This window comes from Phalacrocorax carbo, chromosome 3 (genome assembly GCF_963921805.1).
Source record: "Phalacrocorax carbo chromosome 3, bPhaCar2.1, whole genome shotgun sequence".
Lineage (NCBI taxonomy): Eukaryota > Metazoa > Chordata > Aves > Suliformes > Phalacrocoracidae > Phalacrocorax > Phalacrocorax carbo.
Genome location: NC_087515.1, coordinates 124,687,392 through 124,710,864, shown reverse-complemented (window position 1 = coordinate 124,710,864; position 23,473 = coordinate 124,687,392). Strand labels below are relative to the sequence as shown.

At 44.3% G+C, this 23,473-nt stretch overlaps 1 protein-coding gene across 2 annotated transcripts in view; it reads right to left on the bottom strand.

Annotated features, from left to right (window-relative positions):
- Positions 1-755: 755 nt before the first annotated feature.
- The window catches only part of TFAP2B (transcription factor AP-2 beta), a 33,392-nt gene continuing 10,674 nt past the window's right edge, over positions 756-23,473 (bottom strand). For both annotated transcript variants that reach the window (XM_064448227.1, XM_064448226.1), the window contains 5 exons: positions 22,406-22,466; positions 14,292-14,511; positions 11,572-11,690; positions 8,816-8,957; positions 756-6,838 (listed from right to left, as the gene is read on the bottom strand). In XM_064448227.1, coding sequence (XP_064304297.1) covers positions 6,538-6,838; positions 8,816-8,957; positions 11,572-11,690; positions 14,292-14,511; positions 22,406-22,466 — 843 coding nt within the window. In that variant the 3' untranslated portion in view covers positions 756-6,537. The remainder of the gene's footprint in view (positions 6,839-8,815; positions 8,958-11,571; positions 11,691-14,291; positions 14,512-22,405; positions 22,467-23,473) is intronic.

The following is a 23,473-nucleotide window of genomic DNA, read 5'->3' as shown; positions in this document are numbered from 1 at the left end:
GGCTCCTGTAGTCCAAGCTGGAAGGAGAGGGAGAAGGGAGGTAGTTTGGGAGATGGAGGTGGGGATGGGTTTATTTTTATTCCCCCACCCCTTTCCGAGAGAAATATAAAGTTGCAAAAACCGATCCACCGCCTGTTACAGCTCCTGCATCTCTGCCCTCTTAAATTACCGCTCTTTCTAAAAACCAACAGATAAAACCCAACCCAGACAAGCCTTCAGAGCGGGTATTTAAGTAAAATAGTTCACCGCAGTAAAAGCGATACTTTACACCCGTTTCCACCCCCAGGGCTCCCTGTTTGAGCACACGTGTGTGTTTGTTTTCAGGACGACTGTGCGGAGGGTTAAATTGTCAGTCCTTTCCAGCCTCTGATTTACAGGCAAAAAAAAAAAAATCGTGCTTTCTAGAATAACTCGGGGGAAAAAAAAAATCCTGAGGGCCTAATCTGCCCCCCTCCTCCTCCACCCAACCGCAGGGTAAACCCCGAGTGACTCCGGAGTGGCTCCGAGTCACCCCCGGGGATCAGGATCTCCCCTCAGCTCTTCTTGAGGAGTGTCGATTACGAACCTAAATAAAGCCGAGGTGGGAACGGAGGGGAGGGAGAAGTTGTTTTGGTTTGAATATTTCCTTTTGCTAATTACTGGTGCTGCAACTATAGACCTAAAGGTAGAAAATAATCCCGCGTCGTGAATACCAACACCACTCCCGATCTGTATATAAGAGTGTATATATATATACACACACACATACACACACTCACACCCACGTACACATAAGTGGAATGTACAGGAACAGTAACACACCGGGGTGGGGGAATGTTTCCTGATATTGAAGGCGTACATAACATTTTCTTTTCGTGGCTAATACTTTGGAAAGAAAAAGCAGGTTTACTCCTAATTCAGCTGGTAGAAGCAAAATGAAACGAAAGCTCACGTTAACATGACATGAGGTTTATTATAGGTCTGCTTAGAATGAAGAGGTAAGAGTGGTAAAAATATGGACACTTTTGAGTCAAACAGAAATAAAATACCAACATTTCTGAGAAGCAATATTTATTGTCTTTTTTTTTTTTTAATTAGAGACATGTCCTGAATTTCCCCAAAGCCTAGATTGGGAAAATAAAGACTTCTTGGCGTTATAAGTAAATCCGTCTGCAGAATTGAAGCAGCACCAACATTCAAAAAAACTGAAGAGGAAAATACAACAAAACACAACAATCTCTTTTTTTTTTATTCTTATTCTTATTATTTATGTAAATCAGGTCATCACTGGACAAGAAACCAATTTCTACCCATTACCATAACAGCTTGTCTATAAAGAACAGAAAAGATTCCGATAGGATACTATCTAGTCAAGCGGGATTTTTTTTGTTGGTTTTGTTTTTTATTCTTTTTTGTTTTTTTTTTTCCTTTTTAACTTTTTGTTTTTAAATTCCCCCACCCATTCACAGAGGTATAGATTCACAGATAAATAACCCAAAAACTACTTGCTCGCCATATTTACACATTCCCGTTAAATTAAGCATAAATAAATATATACAAACTCAATACTGAATGCCTCTCCGCATTTCTTCTCAGGAAGAGTCGATAAACTGATATTTCTCACTGCATGGTCAGATTTTTCAAGAAGAGGAGGTGAAAGGGATCTTTTGGGGCATAAAAGGAGAATTATTTTTTTTCTTTCCAGTTTCTCATTCGCTTTTTCAGAGCTTTGCGTTTGTTTGGGGTTATTTTGTTTTGCTTTTTTTTTTCTTTATTTCTCGCTGGCACACAATGCTTCGTCTCTCTCGAAATGTTCAGGCGTTTTGCCAGTGTGTTTGGGGATATTTTCTTTCACTTTTTCCCTTTGTATAAGAAAATATACTATTTGTAAAAAGCCTACGGTCTCTCTCACACAGGGAAGCCGGAGGGGAGGGGGCGGTTGGCCGGATCGATCTGGCAATGCTTGCGGCAGCTGAAACGAGCACCAAATTCTCCGAGAAACGTATTAAAACAGAGCCGAACAGGTCTCTGTGATAAACCGGTCAGAAAGAGATGAGCAGGGGAAGGGAATAAGCCCTTTGGGCACAGCTAAAGGTCTTAAAACCATCCTCCGCCCCCTCCCTCCCAGCCCCAAATGCAAATCTGGGGACTTTGGGGGAGGTTGGTCTGGGATGCAAAGGGACTTGAAACAGCTTCTCACAGAGAATTTCTATTAGGTGGGACAAGACACGACCCGATTTTAAAGAAATCATCGGGTTGTAAAAGGATTCCCATAAAATTGGCTTCTTGTTTCCTTCACACCTTGTGTGAATAACAACCAGGGGAGAGAAAAAAAAGTCAGGGAGCGTAGGAAAACAAAGCTCTTTCCAATGGAAAATAGAGAATTGTTATTTAAAAAAAAAAAACAAACCCGAGACTAAGAATGAAATAAAATTTACAGCAACCCACCTGTTTGGTTTGAAAACAAACTTTTCACGGTCTCTCCTCAAACTTTTCCCTTGAGTTAAAAAGCAAAGCTGCCGTGTTAATCCTCCTGTTTATTGATTTATGATCCCGAGGAAACCAAATCTTTTAATAACTCAATTATCAGATAAACGTCTGAGGTGCCCCGCCAACACAAGTAGTCGGGCCGGGAAAGTACAGGGAAGCAGGAAAATGCCTTCCAGCGGGAAGCCGAGTTTAGTTTTGGGGGGACCTCAGCCCTCAGCACTGATAGGAGCCACCGAGCAATGGATATTTCCCTCTGGGACCAGCACTTGGCTAGGGGGAAGAAGATAAGGACATACTCCTGTGCCATGTTTTATCCCTGTTTGCATTTAAATCAGAAACCTCGTGGATTTTGTCTCCATCCTTTGGGGAGCAAAGGGGGGCATCCCACTGAAATCAATGGGAATTTTAATTTGGCTTTATTTTGCCTGAGCGAAGCATAGCCTGGCATTTGCAGTCTGTCTCTTCCAGGTAGAAGGCATGAGAGGCAGATCCAAAGTTGCCAGTAGTCAACTGAAACCCTTCCCTCAACCTTCTCAAGGTTTAGGTCCTGATCCAGGTGACCAAACCTGTGCCTAGGGGAGATTGCAGCAGCGGCAGCAGGATCAGGCCCTCACACCTGCGTGCGCACGTGCACATGCGTGTGCAGGTCTTTCCCCAAGAAGTTGCAAGCGGTTCCCTCTCCTCATTAACTCACAGTGGTGGTGGGACAGTGTTTTCTGGAGTTAAAAGGAGCATCCCCAACATCTCCCCAAAGAGAAGGAAGGACCATCCCCAACATCCCCCCAAAGCCTTCAAGCTGGAAGCTCTGGGGTAGGAGGGAGCAGGTCCCCCTGTCCCTGCACGCGCAGCTGGGCAGGTGGAAGACTGAGAACTGACTTGGGGTTTCCCCACACCCAGGAGCCCCACTGGGTGATTGCTGGAGGGCTGGGCCCGTGGGCTCCTCACAAAGGCTTTTCGCAGAGGGCAGGCAGAGCAACGTCCAACACTTTGTGCTCGGCTTCAATAAACAGAATAGTCTCATCAGGAGCTGTGCTTTCAGGTGGCACCGTTCATTCCTCCCCAGATACACACACACACACCCCTTCCTTTCCCTGTACGTCACTGCTGGGGCATGCCCTGCACTGGAGCTTGGACTGTCCTTCCCCAGGGGCCTGCTGAAACTGGGGGTGGTTGGGAAGGGGTGGACTGTGGAGGACCAGGGGCTGCCTGGGGGTTGCTCTTCAATCTAGGGGTTCCCAACAGGCTGGTGGGGGATCCATGAGGTCTACGTCACCCAGAGATCCACACCTCTGGTGACAACCGCAAGGGTGTGCCGACTACCAAACCCACTGCCAGGGTCAAAGACGACCTCCAGCTCATCCCAGCAGCCCATGGAGAAGGCTGTCTGCCTCGGTTTCCCCCTTTTCTCACGTGAGAGTCCCCACGGCGCTCTGCCCCAGAAGGACCAAAGGTACACGAATGAGGAGCAGCTCCAGAGGAGCCAGCGCTCCCTGGGGCCGGATGATTCGTGGGTTTCTATTGCCGCACACATACCCAGCTCAGGTAGGGAACAAGAGCCAAGACCTTCGTTTGCTGCATGAAGGTTTGAAAAGCAGAGCAGGCCCTCAGCTGTAGCCATTTCTCAGAGAGCCAAGGACACTAAGGGTGCCGATCAAGAGGCTCATTTGCTTTTCTGTGTTTTAAGATAAATTTGTTGGGGGATGGGGCAAATATTGCTGCATTATTTCTCCCCCACCATCTACTTTGAAAGGTATCTAGAAACTAAAACAAGGCTAAGGTTTCTCTTTTGTCTCTCCCTCTTTTTTCTGAGTTCAGATGTGCCTGCTTGGGTGGGTGGGATTGAGTGCTGCAGCTTTAACATGGAACGGGGGCGGGGGGGGCACACGGAACAGGACTGACCCCACTGGAGTTTTGCCAGCCACTCCAGGAGTTTTACCCACACCCAGTAACTGTTCTGACATAAGCAAAAAGATGTGTTAGTGCACGAACCCTACCCCACTGAGAAACACATGCAATTACCCAATACGGCAGAATCCAAACAGAAATTCACATCCTTACACTTCAGCATTGTTTTTACCATAGAAAACAAAGAAATGTATGTTAAAAATAAAAAAGGAAAGGAAAGAAATCAGACTTCCACTTTGCCCCCCCCCCCAAATCATATGCATAAGACATCCTGTCACACACCGAAACACCAAGAAAAACATTGGAGTTAAGAAGTTTTTTCCCCCCTACCACACCGACTTGTTCTAAAGCAAGAGTCACAAGACATTTTTTTTTTAAAGCTTTCTAAAAGAAACAGATTTCCTCAGACTGAGCTCAGAAATCAGGATATTCCCTGGCAAGCCCTCCCCACTCCCATCACGAGGAGCCATCTCACATGGCAACCCTTTCCTCCCTGGGTATAAGACCCTAGTGCCAAGCAAGCGTGGTGACATTCAACACAGCTCTTATTTTCTTTGCAATATTACACCTCGATTTCAACTTGTATTTTTATCTCATTCAAATTATTCCCTTTGAGCTTCTTTAAAGAAGTGCACCTACAGAATTCGGAAACAACTGGCTTTGATTTGAAAAAGCAAAAAAAAAAAAAGGCAAAAAAAAAAAAAAAGAAAAGTATCAGAATATCAGAATTGTGGATTTTTTTTCTCTGTACCTGATATATTGTGTAGGGATCTCTAGTCCTCTTTGAAGAAGCTCATAAGCCAAGCGGGCAAAGCTTTAGGAAACAGAAGAAAATAAAATAGTGCATACTCCTGAGAAAGAATTACATACTCATATCACTCATTTTTGTTGCTGTTAACAGTTCTTTAAAAATGGGGGAAGATATCTCACACACACACTACTCAAGGAAACTAAGGACTGAAACATTGGCATAGTTAGGAATATAAAACTCCCTAGAGAAAAAGAGGAGATCTCAGAAAATTAAGAAATCAGATAGTGCGGACACTTTACCAGACCTTACTTTCAAATTTTGCAACCCATTATAGACAAGGCATTTTACCATCAGAGGCAAGTACTAAATTACAAAGGTATATTTGCATGCATGAATATGTGTGGTTATACACACATATTAAATATATACATGTATATATTTGTATATATACATATATATACACAAACATACATCGGTTACACACGCACCCCTATCAAGTTACGTGTGCGCATACGCATATGCACACACATACGCACGCACGCACCCATACACACCTGTAAACGCTGGTAATCTAAACAGAGAGTCTGTCTAGACCAGGAAAAACAGAAAAAAAATGTTCTTAAAAAATAGAGTTTGCTAATTCGACTGAGCTACGACAGCTTGGAACTTCCCATCTAATGGCATCTCATGTTAAGACGCTGCCATGAACGCAGCTTGAACAGGCTGGTGGTGATGACTTCGTGAGAGGACTGCGCGCTCGCCACCCCTCCCTTCCTAGTCTAGACAGAACCAGGGTGGTGAGATGAGGTGGGAAGAGTTGGGGGGCGGGATGAGGCGATGGGGTTGCTCAGAAAGGAATGCTCTGGAAGATCGTTTTAGCTGGGGTGGAGACAGGACGTCGTTCAACAAAAAAAAAAAAAAAAGAAGGAAATAAAAAGAACAGCAAGACAGACCGTGCAGCTCAAGAAATCAAAGCACTGACACCAAAAATGTTTCTCCGATTTCTTCCAATAAGTTATTCATTTCTTTCTTTTATTATTATTATTAATTATTATTATATTCCCCTCCCCCCCCCCGATCATTATTTAAAAAATGTGAAAGAACAGAAGTGGGAAAAAAAATCCTGGCGGTTGTCTTCACATGTTCCTGGCAAGAGACTCTGAACCACTGGTCTTGCGCCATTGTGCTCCTCTGATCTTAAATTATTGTCTTTCTTTTATTATTATTATTTTATTATTATTATTATTATTTTGTCCTACCTAATAGAATTCTTCCAAAGCCCAATCCAGTATTTTTAAAGCTAAAATTAAGACGGATTTGTTTTAAAAGATTATCTCTCTTTTCTCCTTTTATTTATTTAACTTTTTTCTTTTCCTTTCTTTCTTTTTTTTTTTCCTCTCTCTCTCTCTCTCTCATTTTCTGTGTTTCTCTTCCTTGTCTCCAGTTTTACTACCTGGTCCTTCGCCAGATGTGTGCCTGTTAGCAGTGTTGTTGTTCAAGAACATCTTGTCCATGCCCTTGAGAGCTTCAGTCAGGTAGTTTTGAAGGGCCGTGAGGGCAGCGCAGATAGCGGGGGCCCCAAAGCCGTGGGTGATGAGGCTGAAGTGAGTCAAGCAGCTCTGAATGCCCGGTTCCAAAATAGGGGTGGGCCGGCTGTTTCCAATGGGCGTCCTGTCCTGGGCCAAGAGATCTGTGAATTCTTTACAAAGTTGCCTGCATGGAAGAGAGAAAGGCAAAGAGAGGAAGAGAGAGAGAGAAAAGCGGAGGTTAGGCTCATCGCACACGTCTCCGAGACAAGCAAGGTTGAAGGAAGGAACAGATTCAGGCCAAAGCTGGTCCCAAGACTCAGATGGGACCTTTTTGCCTCTTTCCTTTGCCCCAACAGCACTTGGGAACAGGCCATGGCAAGCCAGCAGCTCCCTGCTCAGGATGACGTTCTTTGGGAAGGGAGGTTTCTGCAATTGCAGGATAACACCAGGTCTGGAGATAGAAAGATAACCAGGCTGAAAGGGAGATGTGCCATGGGTCTGCCTCGTCTTCCTGGAGGCCTGGCCCTCCCGCCAGTGCTGTTCCTAGAGGAAAGCACAACCATGCACCGAGCGCTACCGGGTGGCCCAGGGACATGGTGGAGGGAAGAGCCAAAACAGAGCCTCCTCTGAGACTGCTCAGGATGGGCCACCTGCTCAAGAAAGATCACGACTTTGGGACTCCAAGCTGGCTTAGTCATTGCATGAGGAGCAAAGCTAGCATTCCCTCTTTTATTTTTGGGGGGTGGCATCCGAATTAATACATCGGAGTTGACATCTGGCTCTTGTTTCTTTGCCCACGCCTTTGAAAATTCAGGTTTGATTTTTATAATGAATTCCCCCCACCCCACTTTCTTTTGCATTGCTGTAGTCCAAAAGGCCTTCAAGTCAACAGGTGCCCGGGCAACGTAGAAACCCTGGGAGCCAATGGGGTTCCCAAAGGAATAATTTCTTTGAGACACACGCCTATCCAGGGACTGGAGAAAAAAGGGCCAGAACTTAAAAAAAAAAAAAAAAAAAAAAAAAAAAGAAGGAAAAAAGAAACCCTTAAAAAAAGGCATTCAGCTCTCATCCTCTGGAATTCCCAGTGGCTTAAAGGTTTCGGAGGGTGGGGAAAGATAAAGGTCTACTTCTATGTGTATTATCCATTAAGAAAGTGCAAGAGAGGAAACTTTGAATTTGGAGAACAAACAGTAATGAGTCCAACATTTTACATCTTCAAAGAGCAAAGCAGGGTCTGTGAGCAATTAAAGTTCTGGGACATTAATATCTTCTGACCCTGCAGAAAAGGGCAATCAAATTCCAATCACGTCTAAAAAACATCTGGACAAATTTGAGCAAATGATTTTTCAACCCTCCATATATTTCTTTAAATTACACTGTCATCGGAGGCAAGCCACATCCCAGAGCATGAAATAAATGAGAGCTGTTTGGGCTGGTATATTTTTTTCTTTTTCTTTCTTTGTTTTGGGGTTTTTTTGGTTTTTTTTAATTCCTTCTTCACTGGATAGATGGAGACGTGTGGAGACACACAGCACCCACCGCCGGGGACCCGAGCAAACCATGAAGCACCCAGTTAGTAGCCTGGGAGGCACAACCAAGTGTAAATCGTCTGATACAGCCCATCCACCAGGAAAGTCCCAGGGGAGAGAGAGGAGCTGGGGGGACCAAACCGAGGATCATTAGCAGTGCGTGGTGGTGGGTGTTTTATTTTGTTTCTTCTTTTTTCTGTTCTAATATTATTATATTAAACCGTATGAAAAAGACATTGCAACTTGGTATCAGACAAACAGGGGTGTGTGAGCAGCAGGATGGACAGACAGACAAGCTGTGGAAGCAAAATATAGACGAATTTTCTTTTTGGTCCCCTTTCCATAAAGATTTATGGACTGGGGGTGGCTTGGAAATGATGCACGGTAGCTGGGGGACAGTCGCCTACATCCTCTGTAGGGACAGCAGCCCCACTGCGGAGGGACGCAGAGGCTACAGGGCCTCCCTGCCCCCGGGGCGATAAGAGCATCCTTCCTCCCCGCGGGGCCGGTATAATTTGGGGACTGGAAACTCTGCTTTCAAAAGGCGGTCAGAGGAAGGGTTTAAGGAGGAGGAGGATTTTCTCGGGGGAGGACAGAAAGCGGGGGTCGGGGGGAGCCAACTTCGCACTCACTTTGTAGCAAGCAGCATGTTTTTCCTGGAGTGGAGGTCGCTGGGGTCCGTGTGCTGTCTGTTCAGGTACTCAGAAACAGCTTTGGCTGGGAACTCCGTTTCGCAGATGTACCCAAAATCCCGAGCTAAATGAACGGCCTCACCTGGAGGGGATGAGAAGGGGCATTAACACCTCCGGGCACCGCCGGCCCCGGGCTGGGCTGGCTCCCACCCGCCGGGCACCGTGGGCTGCCGCCCACCGCTCCCTCCGGGACAGACCGACTCCCTCGGGCCGTGTTTAGAAACCTTATAACATTCCCTGCACCTTCGGGACGGGCTCCAGATACGTGTTTTTTTCCCTCCACAAGCCCTGTTTTGGGCGTAGAAGTAACTTTATGGGACAGATTTTCAGCTGATGAGGTTTGTCTTTGCTGCAAGACAGTTGTGGTGGTACCTACCCATGGGACTGACTGACAGAACTGTGGGAAAAGTACACACCCATGTACATACACACATCACATACACACACACACACTTTCAAATGAACTGGGCCAAAAAAACCGCGAAAGGAAACTTAAATCCCCAAAAACAGGAGGATCCAAACTTCCCTTAGAGCAAAGAAACCATTCCTGCTTCAATACACCAGGACGCCGTCCAAAATGTTACAGATGTGGACGTACTGTTACTATTAATGTCGATATTAATGTTAATTCTTTGTGGGACATTATATACACGCTTGTTTAGAGACACGCCCAGAGCACTGGCACCGTTATCGCGATTATCGCCACATCTGTACGATGATGGAGGTAACCGCATTTCGTCCGATGGGAATTATTAATTTGCTTTCTTAACTGACCATCATGCAACAGGAACCCCTCTCTGCCCGGTGGATGGATAGCAACTAATGGCAATCTCTTCTGCGAAAAAAAATATAATTATTATTCTAATTCTAATCGTCACTTTTCCTGCCTGCCTGGTTTCAGGTTTCTTGCCTCCAGAGGTTCGTGTCATCCAACTCCTACTGATGTACTTTATGCCACAAGAAGACAGTAGCTGCAGAAAGGAGGAAAAGAGGAGGAGGAAAAAAAAAAAACTCCGACTCTAGGGGGATTCCACCAGATTATAGCTCAGCCCCTCTAGAATAAAGCATTAAACCCTTTAAAGCACCGCCTGAGGGACCAGGGGGGAAGATTTCCAACACGCAAAACAGATATGTCTAATAACTCCAGGACCACATTATTTTTAACGATCAGGAGTTGCTTTCCAACGTCATCTTTTTGCTTTCCAAGGCTTCTCGCTGATCCCCGAACCGCCCGATGAAAGCCAGGGCGGCCGGCGGAGCCCGGGGAGTCCCCGCCGCCGTCACCCCGCGCCGGGAAGGGTCCCCCCGGGCACCCCCCGGGTAACCCCGGCCGGAGCGACACAAGAGCAGCAACGCTAAAGCCTGGCTGGTGGCAGAAAAGAAGATAAATCTCTTGCAGGTGCAGCTTTTTCCAAAAGGAGGGAGCTCTCTCAAGGCAGCCTGTTGGTTTGTAAGGAAATCGGGGGAGGGGAGGAGGGTCATGCACACCTTGCTGCGCACCTGCCATACGTTTTAGCATCACCGCACAACCTCACAAGCTTTTTGAACCTCAAACCAGCTTCGGGGAGAGGCTGGTTTTGCTGTGAGCAGCGTGCACCGGTTTTCCCACACGCAGTGGGGGGGCAGCCACACCGACACCCCCCCCACCCTCCCCTCCTAAAGCGCAGTTGTCACACCCGCAGTGCTTCACGCCTCCTATAGCGCGACCCTACACCCGCACCCTCCGCTGTGCTTTGCACGCTCGGCTTAATCCATAGGCGGGTACCAGGAGGAGCTCGTTTCTACCAGCCCCCGCGTTTTTTGCGAGCCTGCCTTCAGCCCCGCACGCGGTGAGGTCTTATCGCTCCCGTAACTCCATCAAAAGAGTTGAAAAGTTAATATCTAGCGCAAATGTTTATGCACGCTTATATGCAGAAGAGATAAGTGGATTATTTATACGCCTCTCGGTGTGTATGTGTAATGCAGATACATATAATTCATAATCGCATCCATACTATTCCCGTTATGTTTTTTGGAGACGGTCCAACTTCCCTTAGCATAAACACGCACGTATCCTAGTGGCTCTAAATCTCACTTTTCAATACGGTAACGATAAATCAAAGAAACGCCAAGCACCACAACGACATTAGTTTGACTTGAAACCGGGTGCACCTTCAGGCTTCCCTTCCCTCTCTCCTGCCTCAGGAACAGCTTGTCTTTGTTCAGGTCTAGCCACCTTAAGGGAAACCGCGCCCTGGCCTCTTCAATTGATCTGATTTCTTTAAAAAAATATAAATTTTCTATAATTTTTCCTCACTGAGCGTCCTGCAGTGGCCATAAATAAGCTCGGGAGGATGGAGCAGGCGTGAGGGCGGAGAGCACAGGCTGGAAATTAATAGCGATGGGACTGCCCTGCAGAATCACCCCCATATACACACATAGACACGCACATATACATACACACACACACAACCTCATTCTTGCCACCAAGAGGGATCGATGACCCTCCAGCCAGTGACTTCATTTTTGGGGATGGGATCTTCAACCGTGCCGGTATTCATCCTAACCCGCCCTGAATTTCACCTCTGCAAGGTTTTCCCACCTGATCCCGAAAGTTGTTTTGGTTTTTTATTTTATATATTTTTTTTGTTCGTACAGTGTCAGACAGGAGTTCAGAGCAGGCAGGGGTGTGAAGGGAGCTGCGACCCTCGGCTTACCTTCCACCAGGGAGGTGAGTAAAGTGACATTTGCGGCCTTACGCCTGCCGGCTGGTAAATTCAAACCGATTTTTTCTAGCCTTTCTCGCAAAGATCTCCCCCCGTTTTTCGATTTGGCTCTAGAATTGCAAAGAAATTAACATCGTGATTAACCCCGCAGCGTTCCTGGAAGAAACGTTTTAGTCTGTGCAGTCAGTGGATCCTGGGAGGGTTTTCGCTGGACGTTAAGGACTTTGGGTACGTTGATTTCTGCTCGGGTTTGTTGAGATTTGCTTAATTTCTCCCAGGGGTGGGAGTGGGGATGAACCCACTTTTCTCCCTGTTCATCCAGGGAAATCAAATAACGCCAGGTGGCAATAATTAACGGTCAGGGTTCTGATCTAGAGAGCAAATGGGTTCCTACTGTATGACACTAACTCGTATTAAGATGGAGCGAGGAGATAAGCAGAAAGGTAGAGGAGGAGAATTAAATCCTCAGTTATTCCAGGAAAGAGCCAGAATGGGAAGAACTGGGGTGGGGGAGGAAGGAATCTGAAAGGCTCGAAGGAAGAATGTGTGTGCCTGTGGATAAAGAGAAAAGGAGGAAAATATTTATTAAGCCATTTCGTGCGGGTGTGAGTGTGTTCTTGCGCGGAAAGGCGATGCTGAGAGGAAGAGCTCACCTGAAGGCAGGGTGCGTTATACAGAGGGAATTGATTGCCTGAAGGAAGATTTGAATATCTGTCGGAGGTTACTGATAAGGACAATAAAAGGATGAGTGAGCTATAGGTGGGAAATACAGAGCTATTGTTTGGACGCCTATACATATGTAAACCCCCAGGGATGAAATCTTGCCGCCTGCGAAATCAGGGAGAGTTTTAGCACCTCAGACCAGCGTCTATCCCGAAAATCTCTTAGTTCCTACTTAAAATTTGTTTAAGAATTAGCAGTCACGCTTAGAGAAAGGAAACCAGAAACAACAGAGAAGCCAGACTGGCTTCCCTCTATTTTATATCAAAGCAAATAGTGCTAGATGGCACAACTGCAAGAGAGCAGCTTTCTGTATTTCCTCTGCTCTGAACCAAAAGCTTGTCTAAAATTTACATTCAAGATAGGAACAGAAGTCAGCAGCCGCCAATGATTATGGCTTAGGCCATCTCCAAAAATCCACTGAAGTTCAATAATGATGTTTCTTTACCTTGATAATTATATTTTCTACAGTGCTTCTCTCAGATGTTCTCCCTGCTCCATTTGGAGTCGTAGAGAATGAGCAGGCAGGTTAGCATCTGTAAGTAGAAATCTCTGCTGCTCTCACTGGCAAGGATCACAGCTGAACATTGATTACAGACATTCACGTGGAACAGCATCTATTTTGGGAGATCCTAATTCTCACGTGTATTTTTGGGTGACTGACTGCATGTAGCAAGACTTTACCCCTCCTCTCCAGACACGGAGCTGGAGCCCCTGACATCATCACAGAATTTTTTGCATGGAGAAAAAAACCAAACCAAAACAAAAAAACAACCCCCAAACAACAACTACATTTTAAAACACCGTAGAGGCAACGTTGCCCAATTGCTGCTACAGGATTTGGCAAGATATTTCCTCCTCTAAGATTAGCAGCTTTTAAACACGATCTGAAGTTTATTCAGGGCCAAATTAATTGAATTTGTTTCTGTCTCAGAGTTATGCTTTATCATCCAGTCTGGTGTATACCTCACATGTAGAAAATGAAGTCTTACCCCCTCTCAGCTTTGCACTGGCTTGAGTGAACTGGTTTTCCACAACATAGCATGACTTCTTCCCTGTTCTGACCAGAGATAAAGCCCTAGCTCACCTTTCTTATGGACAAGTCATACTGACAATTCACAGTCCGTCAGGCACTGTCAAGAAGACACAGGCCTTACTCCTGTTAGGCTTTCCAGCTGATGACTTTGGAGCTTAAATCCTTGTTTACCCCTAATGCACAGCCTCTCACTTGATATGAGAGAGTGACAACCAGGCCTCCAGGTTATCCCTTGCTCTTCTTTTTCCTCATCAGTAATGCCAACTATTTTGAGGTCTTCAGCAAAACCCACCAGGACTTTGGTGGGCGATTTGCACAGATGTTAAACAGCAAAGCCTCTAGACCAACTGTGAGTAATTCCTCTGGCAACGTTCTCTAGATGAAGCATTAAGTTTCTGACTTTCAAAGCTATCTGCTGATGGCTTTTCTTTAGTCAGGTACTTACCTGCCTTACAGGTTGCCTATTAATCCCCTGCCAATTTCAATAAGGTCCTGTGTGACAACGTGTTAATTGCCTTATCATTATGGCCATATAGAAGAAGCCTCATGGATTAATCTAGCAAATCCCTAGAAATACATCAGGTCCTGAAACACATCCAGCATCTGACTGCAACTTGCCCATAGGGCATTTTATTTTGTCCATTTGCTAAGAGAGAAGTGAGAGGAGAAGGAAAAGATAGAAAGTGTGTGCGTGTACCAGAGGGAAAAAACTTGTCTCCATTCCTTCATTTAGGGATGCTTTGATAGAAAATGTACAAGGCCAAATCTTTCTCTAGTCTCCACACATTCATCTCGATGTCTGAATACAGCATATTTTCACCTTACCCTGAACGTTACGCACACATGCTATGAGAGTAAGATCAAGGCAATCACCTTTACCATTGACCAAGTATTTCTGGTGCATGCATTGATGCCCACACATGGGCATGTTCATGCGCTCGGTCCAGCCTCTTACCTTCTAAGTACTCCTCCTAGGAGGGATGCGTTCAGACACTCTGGAGGAGAAAGGCGTCTTTGAACTTCTCCCACAGTTACTTTATACTTCGAAGTTGAACTAAGCAAAGACAAGCGGCCAGGTACAGAGCAAAACACCTCTCCGGTGTTGACTGAAATTCCACCCAGGAAGCCATCTTTATTCATCATCAAAGAAGTAACAGATTTTGGAGGAACTGGAACTGGAGAAAGAGAAGGGGAAGAGGGGAGAGAGAAACCATCATGCCACGAAGGAGTACAGGGTAGCCACAGTCTCTCTGACATGCACAGAACAGCAAAATGAAAGGGAATTTTGAATCTCTGGCTACCTCCAGCAACCTAAAGGGTGCTGCTCCCCCAACCTCTAGGAAACTGCTCCATGAATGATGGATGGAGAGAAGGGTGGTGCAGTACAGCCTCTATGCAGGGTTTGATCATTGGGAAATAAAATACATATTGGCAAGCACCTGGCAACTTTCGGGTTTGAGCCTGTGTCTCACCCAGAGCCCCCCGATGCCTTTTGTACAATGGACAGCGCCTTTCTGGAGGGGAAAAAAAAAGGAAAATTTACTTTTTTTTGCTAATGTTTCCATTACTGCTAAGCTGAGCCAGGAATAAATTCACTACACGAAGGGAATTGCTGTCTTAAATAAGTATCAAGGCTGGAGGATACAGCAACCAGAAGACAGCTCTGTTATTGCTTTGTGTTTTTATTAAGTCTGGTTTATGAAATAAAATGAGTCTTTTCCTTCAGAAAAATGAACAGCGGGAAAAAAAATATCTGGTCTAACCATGGCATTCGCCACCTTGATCATATTGTGCTATCCGTGAAGGAGCAGGAACTCTCCCGCCCCTAAATAAAGCTGATCTAGTTACTGTAACACATATTTAAAGGCAGTTATGGGGGAAATAAACCAAAACAGAACAATAAAGCAAAACTAAACAAAAAACATGTTATTCTGTCCACGATAAACCGAAATATTTCTTTCCTCTGAGAAACTAGTGAGGTTATTTTAAGAGTAACCAAGGGGATTACAACAAACAAATTCCTATAATAGCAACCAGACACACTCAGAAATAAACAAACAACAACAACAACAAAAAATTGGCTAAACTGAAAATGAGAGCAATTCCCCCGTGCCATGAATTTTGTTTACAAATGAACTTAAAGAGCTCCCTCATAATTGTAACTGTTATGATTTACAGCAGGTGCTCTAATCAATCAACCAATCACTTTAATTTATAGGGAGCCTCGCTGCATTTTCCCAGTTGTTTCATTTCTGCAAGTAATTGATAACAAACCGTACTTAAGGTATGTTTTATGCAGGAGTTAATAAGAGCTGACAGCTGCTACTGCTGCTTCCTCTCGGAACCGCGGCAACACGCGTTTCCTTATAGAAAATATACTCCGAAATTGGGGGTTTGCTGGTGGTAGAGGCCGGGCATGTGGGCATGTTTCAGAGGAGAAGACTAATTGATTACACACCCTCGTGGAGCAGATACTGCTTCACAGGCTCCCATTTCCACTCAATCAATTGCAAAACCAATTCGGCAAATAATAGGGTTCTATTATGCACATATGCCAGCTATTTAGGTAGTTATAATACATGTCAGTTAAGTCATAAAAACCTTGTTTATTTGCAACATATCTGGAGAATCAAACCATTAGGGTTGAGGGGATATTTAAGTCGTCTGGAGCTGCTAAACAATAAGATCGGGTATCCTAATATATTACCAAGTGCTAACTACTGGGCAATTGCCAATTTTATAACCTCAGTGTATGGAATAGACACAACCGTGTTCCACTGTTTTTATTACAGATCATTTCCTACTGCCAGACCAGACCCCCACAATAAAAGCTCTATAACAGCTAAAAACCAAAAGGCATGTCGATTTTAGATATACATATTGCTTCATATGCCTTGTATATAGTCTCCAGTATAAACAAATTATTTTGAGTGGCTTTACTCCAGGGAATCGGAAAGTGAAATGGATTCCTATTTCTCTATTATTTTTAGTTAGGCACTTTATGCAGCTCATAAAGGCGGTTTCAAATAGTTTGAGAACGGCACAGGAACAGTTATAAAAGAGTTAGGGGCCCGCTCCTGCTTTCGTTGCTATTAGTAGGATTTTTGCCATTGAGTCTATGGGAAGGGACTCGTTTGGGCTATCAGAGGTAGTACTGGCAGATTGGAAAAACAGTCTCTCTCTCTTCTCCAGTTATACATAGCTATATCAGTTATTTAATGTACAATGTTGTGCAATGTCATTCAAGGGAAGCATCAAGAAAAAGGTGGGGTTTTGTTGTTTTATTATTTTTTTTAAAAAGAGAAATTAAAATAGTGCCACCAGACCCATTTTTCATGACTGGCATTTTTTTTTTCCTTCGGACAAACACATGGGCTCAGTGGCTCGAGTACACCTTTACAGTGGCTATATTTAGTGACCAGTTTATCAGGTCACTGTCCAGTGAACTGAGAAATTAAACAAGAGGCAGCAATTCCACGAACATCTGATCTTAGTCCAAAGTCACTAAAGAGAGAGGGACCCGTGCAATGCCGAAATGTACCTCGCCCCACTCGCTTTGGCCTTTTGGAGCACTCATTACATTAGTCAGCCTTTGAAATATGGATTTTCACGTGCTCAGTATTTTTTTTTTCCCTTGCAAATTGCTTTTGGGAAGCAGGCTGGCTCCTTTCCCAGCTATGCTGAGAGCTCCTCAGCTTTTGTTCCTACCAGGGCCTCCCCGAAAAAGGACCCTATGAACACACCCATCAGTTGGAGACTAATAACTCTACACCCATTTTAGAGGCTTACCAGGCGGTGTAAGCATATCTATTGCAATTTCATAGCTTCAGAGAGATGTATTCTATCTAGACTCTATATCTTCTGTAAATTACCTAATGCTCCCTCAAAAAAGTGTTTGCCGTGGAATGAATTATCTCTATCTATATCATATCTATATGTCTACCACGGCTATAGCTTTCCAGATATAGCCTCGGCTTTACCAGGGATAATATAACGTGGAGGACTTCGGGGGTAAAGCGATATACACATCCGTGTGTGCAGCCGCATGTGTCAAATCCCTGCCCGTATGTAAATAAACTGTAAGGCACGGGGTATTTTTAGTCGATGTCAACTTTCCCAGTTGCTTAGGGATTGCCATAACTGCTGCAATCATGCAAAACATCACACGGGGACACGCAGCGTCCCCGCCACCTCTGCTTCAGCGTTATCCCATTTAGTTCTTGTTATCCCCAGCAGAAACTATTCGATTTTCTTTCACTCCCAAACTCTATTTGCTGTGTGTACGTGAGCGTTCACAAATTCATAATTCCCCCTTCCAAAATCTGTGCCTTCTCTTTTTTTTCCTCTTTATTTCTCTCTCCCTTCTCTCTCTGGTTTTTTCCTCTCCTTTCTCCTTCTCTATCCCTTTCTTTATCTTCCTCTTTCTTCTCTCTTTCTCCTCCTGTGGTTACTTCCAGCCTCTTTGTCATTTCTCCCCCTTCCATTTCTCTTCGGCTTATCAATAAACCGGGAGAGCAACAGTAGCCGCTTGATTTGTTAGTAATTATAAGCATACTGTTCCTGCAAACGGGATCTCTAGATGAGTGAGATCGCTTTAAAACGACAGCAGGAAATGGTGGGGAAATGGAGCATGGCGAAACTCAGCGTGAAGCTTTCACTTCTTTACATGTTTACAATTTTCTGTGCATACATTAAGTCTTACGGTTTGGTTTTTTTTTCGGTTGAGGTTTTTTTTTTTCGTAGTAGTGGTGGTTCTCTGTTGGGTGGCTCTCCACCCACGCCTGAAAAGGCGCACAAATGCACACGGACAAGAGAAAATGGGGGGGAAAGGGGCACTTCAGCAACACTAAAAATGAACTAATGGGTAGAATTATGTCTTGAAAATAGCTGAGTAACGAGGTTCTAAGCTAAGGATATCGCTGCAGTAACCTGGTGAGTGATATGGTAGTCAATCAGTCAATCAATCAATTAATCAGAGGAAATATTTGTTATATTTGTTACCAACAAATGTCATGGACAAACTAATTACTAATCAGCTACCGAAAAGCCTTCGGATCTTGTTATCTACCTGATAACAAGTACTCTGAACAGAGTAAAAAGTTCTTTGCTCCTTACAACAGGACTTTGCTGTTAATGATGATTTGGTCTGACTTCGTAGCCAAACCTAGAATGTCTAGGGACAACGTCTTACTCGAAAGGTCCGCTTCTTATTTTAATTTTGATGAATAAATACAGAAAGTGTGTGTTCATGTTCCCTTCCCTCCTGTCCCTCTCGTCTCCTCCTCTTCCCCCCTCCCTCTCCTCTACAGCAGTCCCTTTCCCCTGAAAGCTGGGGCTAAATTTCAACGTGAAATGTCTTCCGTCGAGATTGTTTTGCATTCAGTTCAAGTGGATCATAAGGTTCAGTGGGTAATCCATGAAAAAGCACGAAACTGAGTGGCAGCGAAGCAACATCTCCGATTCCCAGATCTATCACCTGAAAAGCTGAGGCCAGAGTGGTTTTCAGTTAATCATTTATCCAGATACTTCAGGAAGGGGTGGGCGGGAATCTTATCCTGCACTATTAAGAGTTTTGCTTTTTTTTTTTTTAATGGTGACACCTCCTTTCATACCTCTCTTTAAAATAATATGAACAATAGAGCGTGTTTGCAAGGCGACAATGAATTAGGGCGGTAGGGGTAAAATGGCCTTTCGTGCTAAATCAGATGCGAGTGTGCAGACGGTCGTCAGATACAGCTGAAAGTAAATAAACACATCAGGATAATTTTAAGGTCACTGGCTGTGCCCCAGAGTCACAAAAAATTAACTTGGCAGTCGGGCCACGCAAGATTTTGCAAGAGGGCCACTTCTTTCGCCATAGACGGTGCCAAGCGAATTTCAGATGAGCAGGTGACAAGGGGACCCGATCTTTTCTTCTTGACACACGGAAAACCTTCCCTTCATTGCGGCAGAAATCGAGGGAAAGGCCTCAAAACGTGCAGCCGGTAAGCTCTTAAAGCCAAGTTAAATCTGGTATTAATGCTCTTGGTGATTATTATCATCTTGATGATCTATCTGGCTCCCTCCCTCCTACTTCAACCACCCAAATCTTAATGGAACTAGGAGTTAACGATGATTTTTTAATGTCTCGTTGGATTTTTAGACTCTTAATGTACCGCATCCTTCTCATTATTAGTTTATTGATTGTTCATTGACCAGCCCCCTTCAAATCGTATTAACCACCCTCTGCCACTTTAGATTAGGAGAGTTTAAAAAGCACCTTTCATTATTTCACCGCCACCACCACCACCACAGTAGAGTTCAGCCTTGGTAGCTTAATGCTCGCTCTAATGGGGCAGCTAAGAGACGAGGGGCCACGGTCCCTGCCTATTGCATTAATAGCTCAAAGGGGGCTAATACAGAAAATTAGCCTTAAACGAGCTCTGGAGATCTCCAAATGAAAGAGCCATTTATCACGCTGGCTACCTTCACTCCACTCGTTTGCTCTCTCTACTGGGAACAACTCATTTCCTCTTAACTAAATTACTTCAGAAATGTCAAGTAAGCTCAGATAGCAAACATAACAAGAGACTGTGTATATGTAATCTATTGTGCGGGATCGATACGCGAGATAAATCGATAGCCCTGTATGAATCCCTATATAATTTCCTTAATATTTTTGGCAATCCTTTATGCAGAGACAGCTAATTCCCTCTTCAGGCTTGAAAGACCATAAAGAAACAAACACTTACAGCCTGGCTGATATAATTAAGTTTAGACTTCGAATCCGCATCATACTTTTTCCACTACAATATAATTAAAGCATTTTAGGCACCAAACTAGGGTTTGGTGAATTTGACCCCCTCCAATCCTCGTCTAGCAAATATGTAGCACGGGGAATGTTCCTCTGCACAAGAATCAATCAATACCTATCTGCCTCTCTACACCATCCGCCTGCAATAACGACTCAGAGAGTTTGAATAACTTATTTTTGTACTTCAAAGTGCATCCTCACAGCTACAAACTGCAGGGGACAAAGAGAAATTGATACTGAACGCTCTCTGTGTTGCTCCTTCTCTCGGCCTGATTAAATATTGTCTGCCACAAACGTGACCTAGTGTTCATTACCCATTTCTCTTCCTCCGTACCCAGGAAACTCGCTGGGCAAAAAGAAACAGAGCTCACAATATTCCTTTATGCTGGAAAGTTTTTTTAGAGCTCAGCATTACATCTAAGGAAGAAAATATTCCTACAGTGACTTTAAAACAGCTGCAGAAGAATCTCAGGATCTTTTTTAGTAACCTAATTTCCAAAGTGCATATGTACCCTGTTCATCATGGATAAATCCAGGGTATCTTCTGATGGCTGCAAACAGGAATCCCACCGATGTGGGGCTGCGTGTGCGGCAGCTGCTCGACCTGGGGCAGTGGCAGTGCCCATACACAGTCAGCACACCTAAATCTCTGCCCAATATATCTAATTATTACCATTCACAGCTTAGCACCGCTCAGCATGCACGTTAAATGCCTCTGCCGTCCTCACCACCGGCGGGACGGGGGAAGGGGGGTGCGGGTAAAAGAGTATTTTGGGCTGGGTGATCAGCAGAAGAATGCTCTGCGAAAGGAAAATGCGAGCACGGCCCAACACTAGAAAAAGTCTCTCGACCACAAATCAAGCACCAATTAATCAAATACACCCGAGAGGAAGCATCGTGTATGAGGTGTCAAGCGGGGGTGGGGAAGGGAGGGGAGGGGCGGGGAGGGGAGTGAGAGGAAAAAAAAACCCAACAGAGAAAAATGCCACCAGAAGCCATCAGGTTACAGACCCTGAGCACAAACCCTGCTAAGCACTCAAACTGAGCAGAAACAGGAGAAACAACTGCTTTTTCTTTCTTCTTTTTTTTTTTTTTTTTTAAAGGTAAGTAATTTTCTGTTTCTCAAAACCACCTTCGACTTTCCAACCTCTGGTCATAAATGATGCAGCCAAATGGTCTTCAAGTTTTCATCTGTCCTCCCTCAAATAACTAGAACTTGACCGTATGTGAGAGAAAGAGAGAGACTGTACACGAGGATTTAAATTAAAAACCAATAAATACACGGAAGGACCTCATGCTGCCTTGAACACATTTTAAATAAACACCCTTCCTTTATTTTGCTTTACATTGTAGAAGATCATCTCTATTAAAGCATTTGTGCGCCTTTAACAAATAATAAGGTCCTGGAGATAAGTGCTGGTGATAGTAAGCATAAGGGACGGCATTTCTAAGCCTCATCTCTGGTACTTAAAATTGAATCTAGAAATAGAAACTCCTTAGATAATTAAAGATAGCTTTCCCTACATTTGCAGCGTGTGATCTGTTTAATGTCTATCAGCATAACACAACACTAATCGCCAGGCATCTTCGAGTGACTGTCAGAGAAATGTAAAAAAATTAAGCAGCTGCAATACGCCCGAAATGAGTTATTGTAATTACATTTAATTAGTTTAATTAGTTAATTATTTTGCTTACAGCTGTACAAGAGACTGCAAACATTTGTTAATATCACATTCCCTTTAACAGTATGGGGTGATTCTGCAGTTACACTAAATCATGTGCGCATATGTAGGAAGATTTAAAAAATGGGCACGGGGAAGGGGGGATTCTTGGGGGAAGGGGGGAAGGAGGTCGGGGCTGCCTTTCCACAGGCATTTGTTTCTCTTCCTTCCACGTCTGATTCGCCTGGGAAATGCATTTAAGCCCCAAGGGGAATCAACCCCCTTCCCCCATGAAAAGCCAAGGGGTCCCCATCGAGGACGGGGGGGGGGGAAAGGAGGAGGGGGCCCGTGGAAACGGCGTTAGAGCATGAGGTGCTCGATTCGAGAGCGTTTGTGTAATTAAACCCTTCGAAGGAGGGGGGAGGGGGGGAATCAACTTTTCCTTTCCCATCTCTTTCCTTTCCCCTTCGCTCTCTCTGCCGATCCAATCAACTCCTCGCCCTGCTGCCGTACATGCCTGCTTCCCGGGTGAATTAATTGCCCCAAAGTGAAAATATATCATGAAGATATTGCTACACAGTAAAAGTTTGTCTAGCTTGTTGGAATAATCCATACCTTTTTTAATGACAGACTGGTCCAATAAGTTCATACCGCTGTTATTGGCATCTTCAACTGACTGTGGATATAAAAACATCACTATTCAAATTGACTGGATATTAAAGAAGCGCGTACATAAATCATGTCATCCCAAACTGGAGTTTCTGTTATTTCCATTTATATTAATTCACTAGGGGAGGAGGGATTTTTTATTATTATTATTGTTATTATTATTCCCCCAAATCGACAAAGAAATGAAATTCTTACAAATTATATGGTCTTCTAATAAAAAAAGAGGTGTGAAACATATGGGGTGCAATGCTGGTTTTGTTATCTTATAAAACATAGATATCACATAGACTTCTTCGCATTCGATAAAGCTTTCTATTTCTTCCTTTGAAAATCTGGCAATTTGGCAACATCTGCAAGATCTAGTGCACGACATAAATGAACACGATTAAGGATAACTTAAATTCTCCCTCCCCTTTCCTTCCCCCCCCCCTTTTTTTTTTTTGTTTGTTTGTTTAACCCTGCTACATCTTAATAATTCAAGGGCCATTTACTTTTTATATATAATAGTTTACGTTATGGACTTTTAATTATAGCCTGAGCAATTCGGAGTGCAGCGCAACGCCCACATCGTATAGGGTACAAGCAGAAAGAGATTTACAGCTCCCGAGGTTGCTTCCACGTCCTGAATTAGTGGGGACGGGGAGGGGGGAGCAGGAATGTACATTATCAAAAGGATGAACTATTAAATTGATTTCAAAGCTTCCTCCCCCCACCTCCCCCCTTTTCCCCTCCTTTCTTTTCTTTCTTCCCAGCCCGCTTAGGAGCACACCTGTTATTATGGCATTAACTTCTTTAGCAGGGAAGAGAACAAAGACGGGCACAGAGGACAGAGCAAATGTTGGGTTTCATTTCTCAAGACGAAAGCGGGATGCCCGAAAAGCAAGCAAACAAACACACAAACAAAAAATTGCCGCTGAAGCTGCGGTCGGCACAGTAAAATCATCTCCCAGGGAGAAGAGGTGTCGTAAGAGCAATTTATTGCAGAATTACGACAGGTTCCGTTTAAGGGTAAAT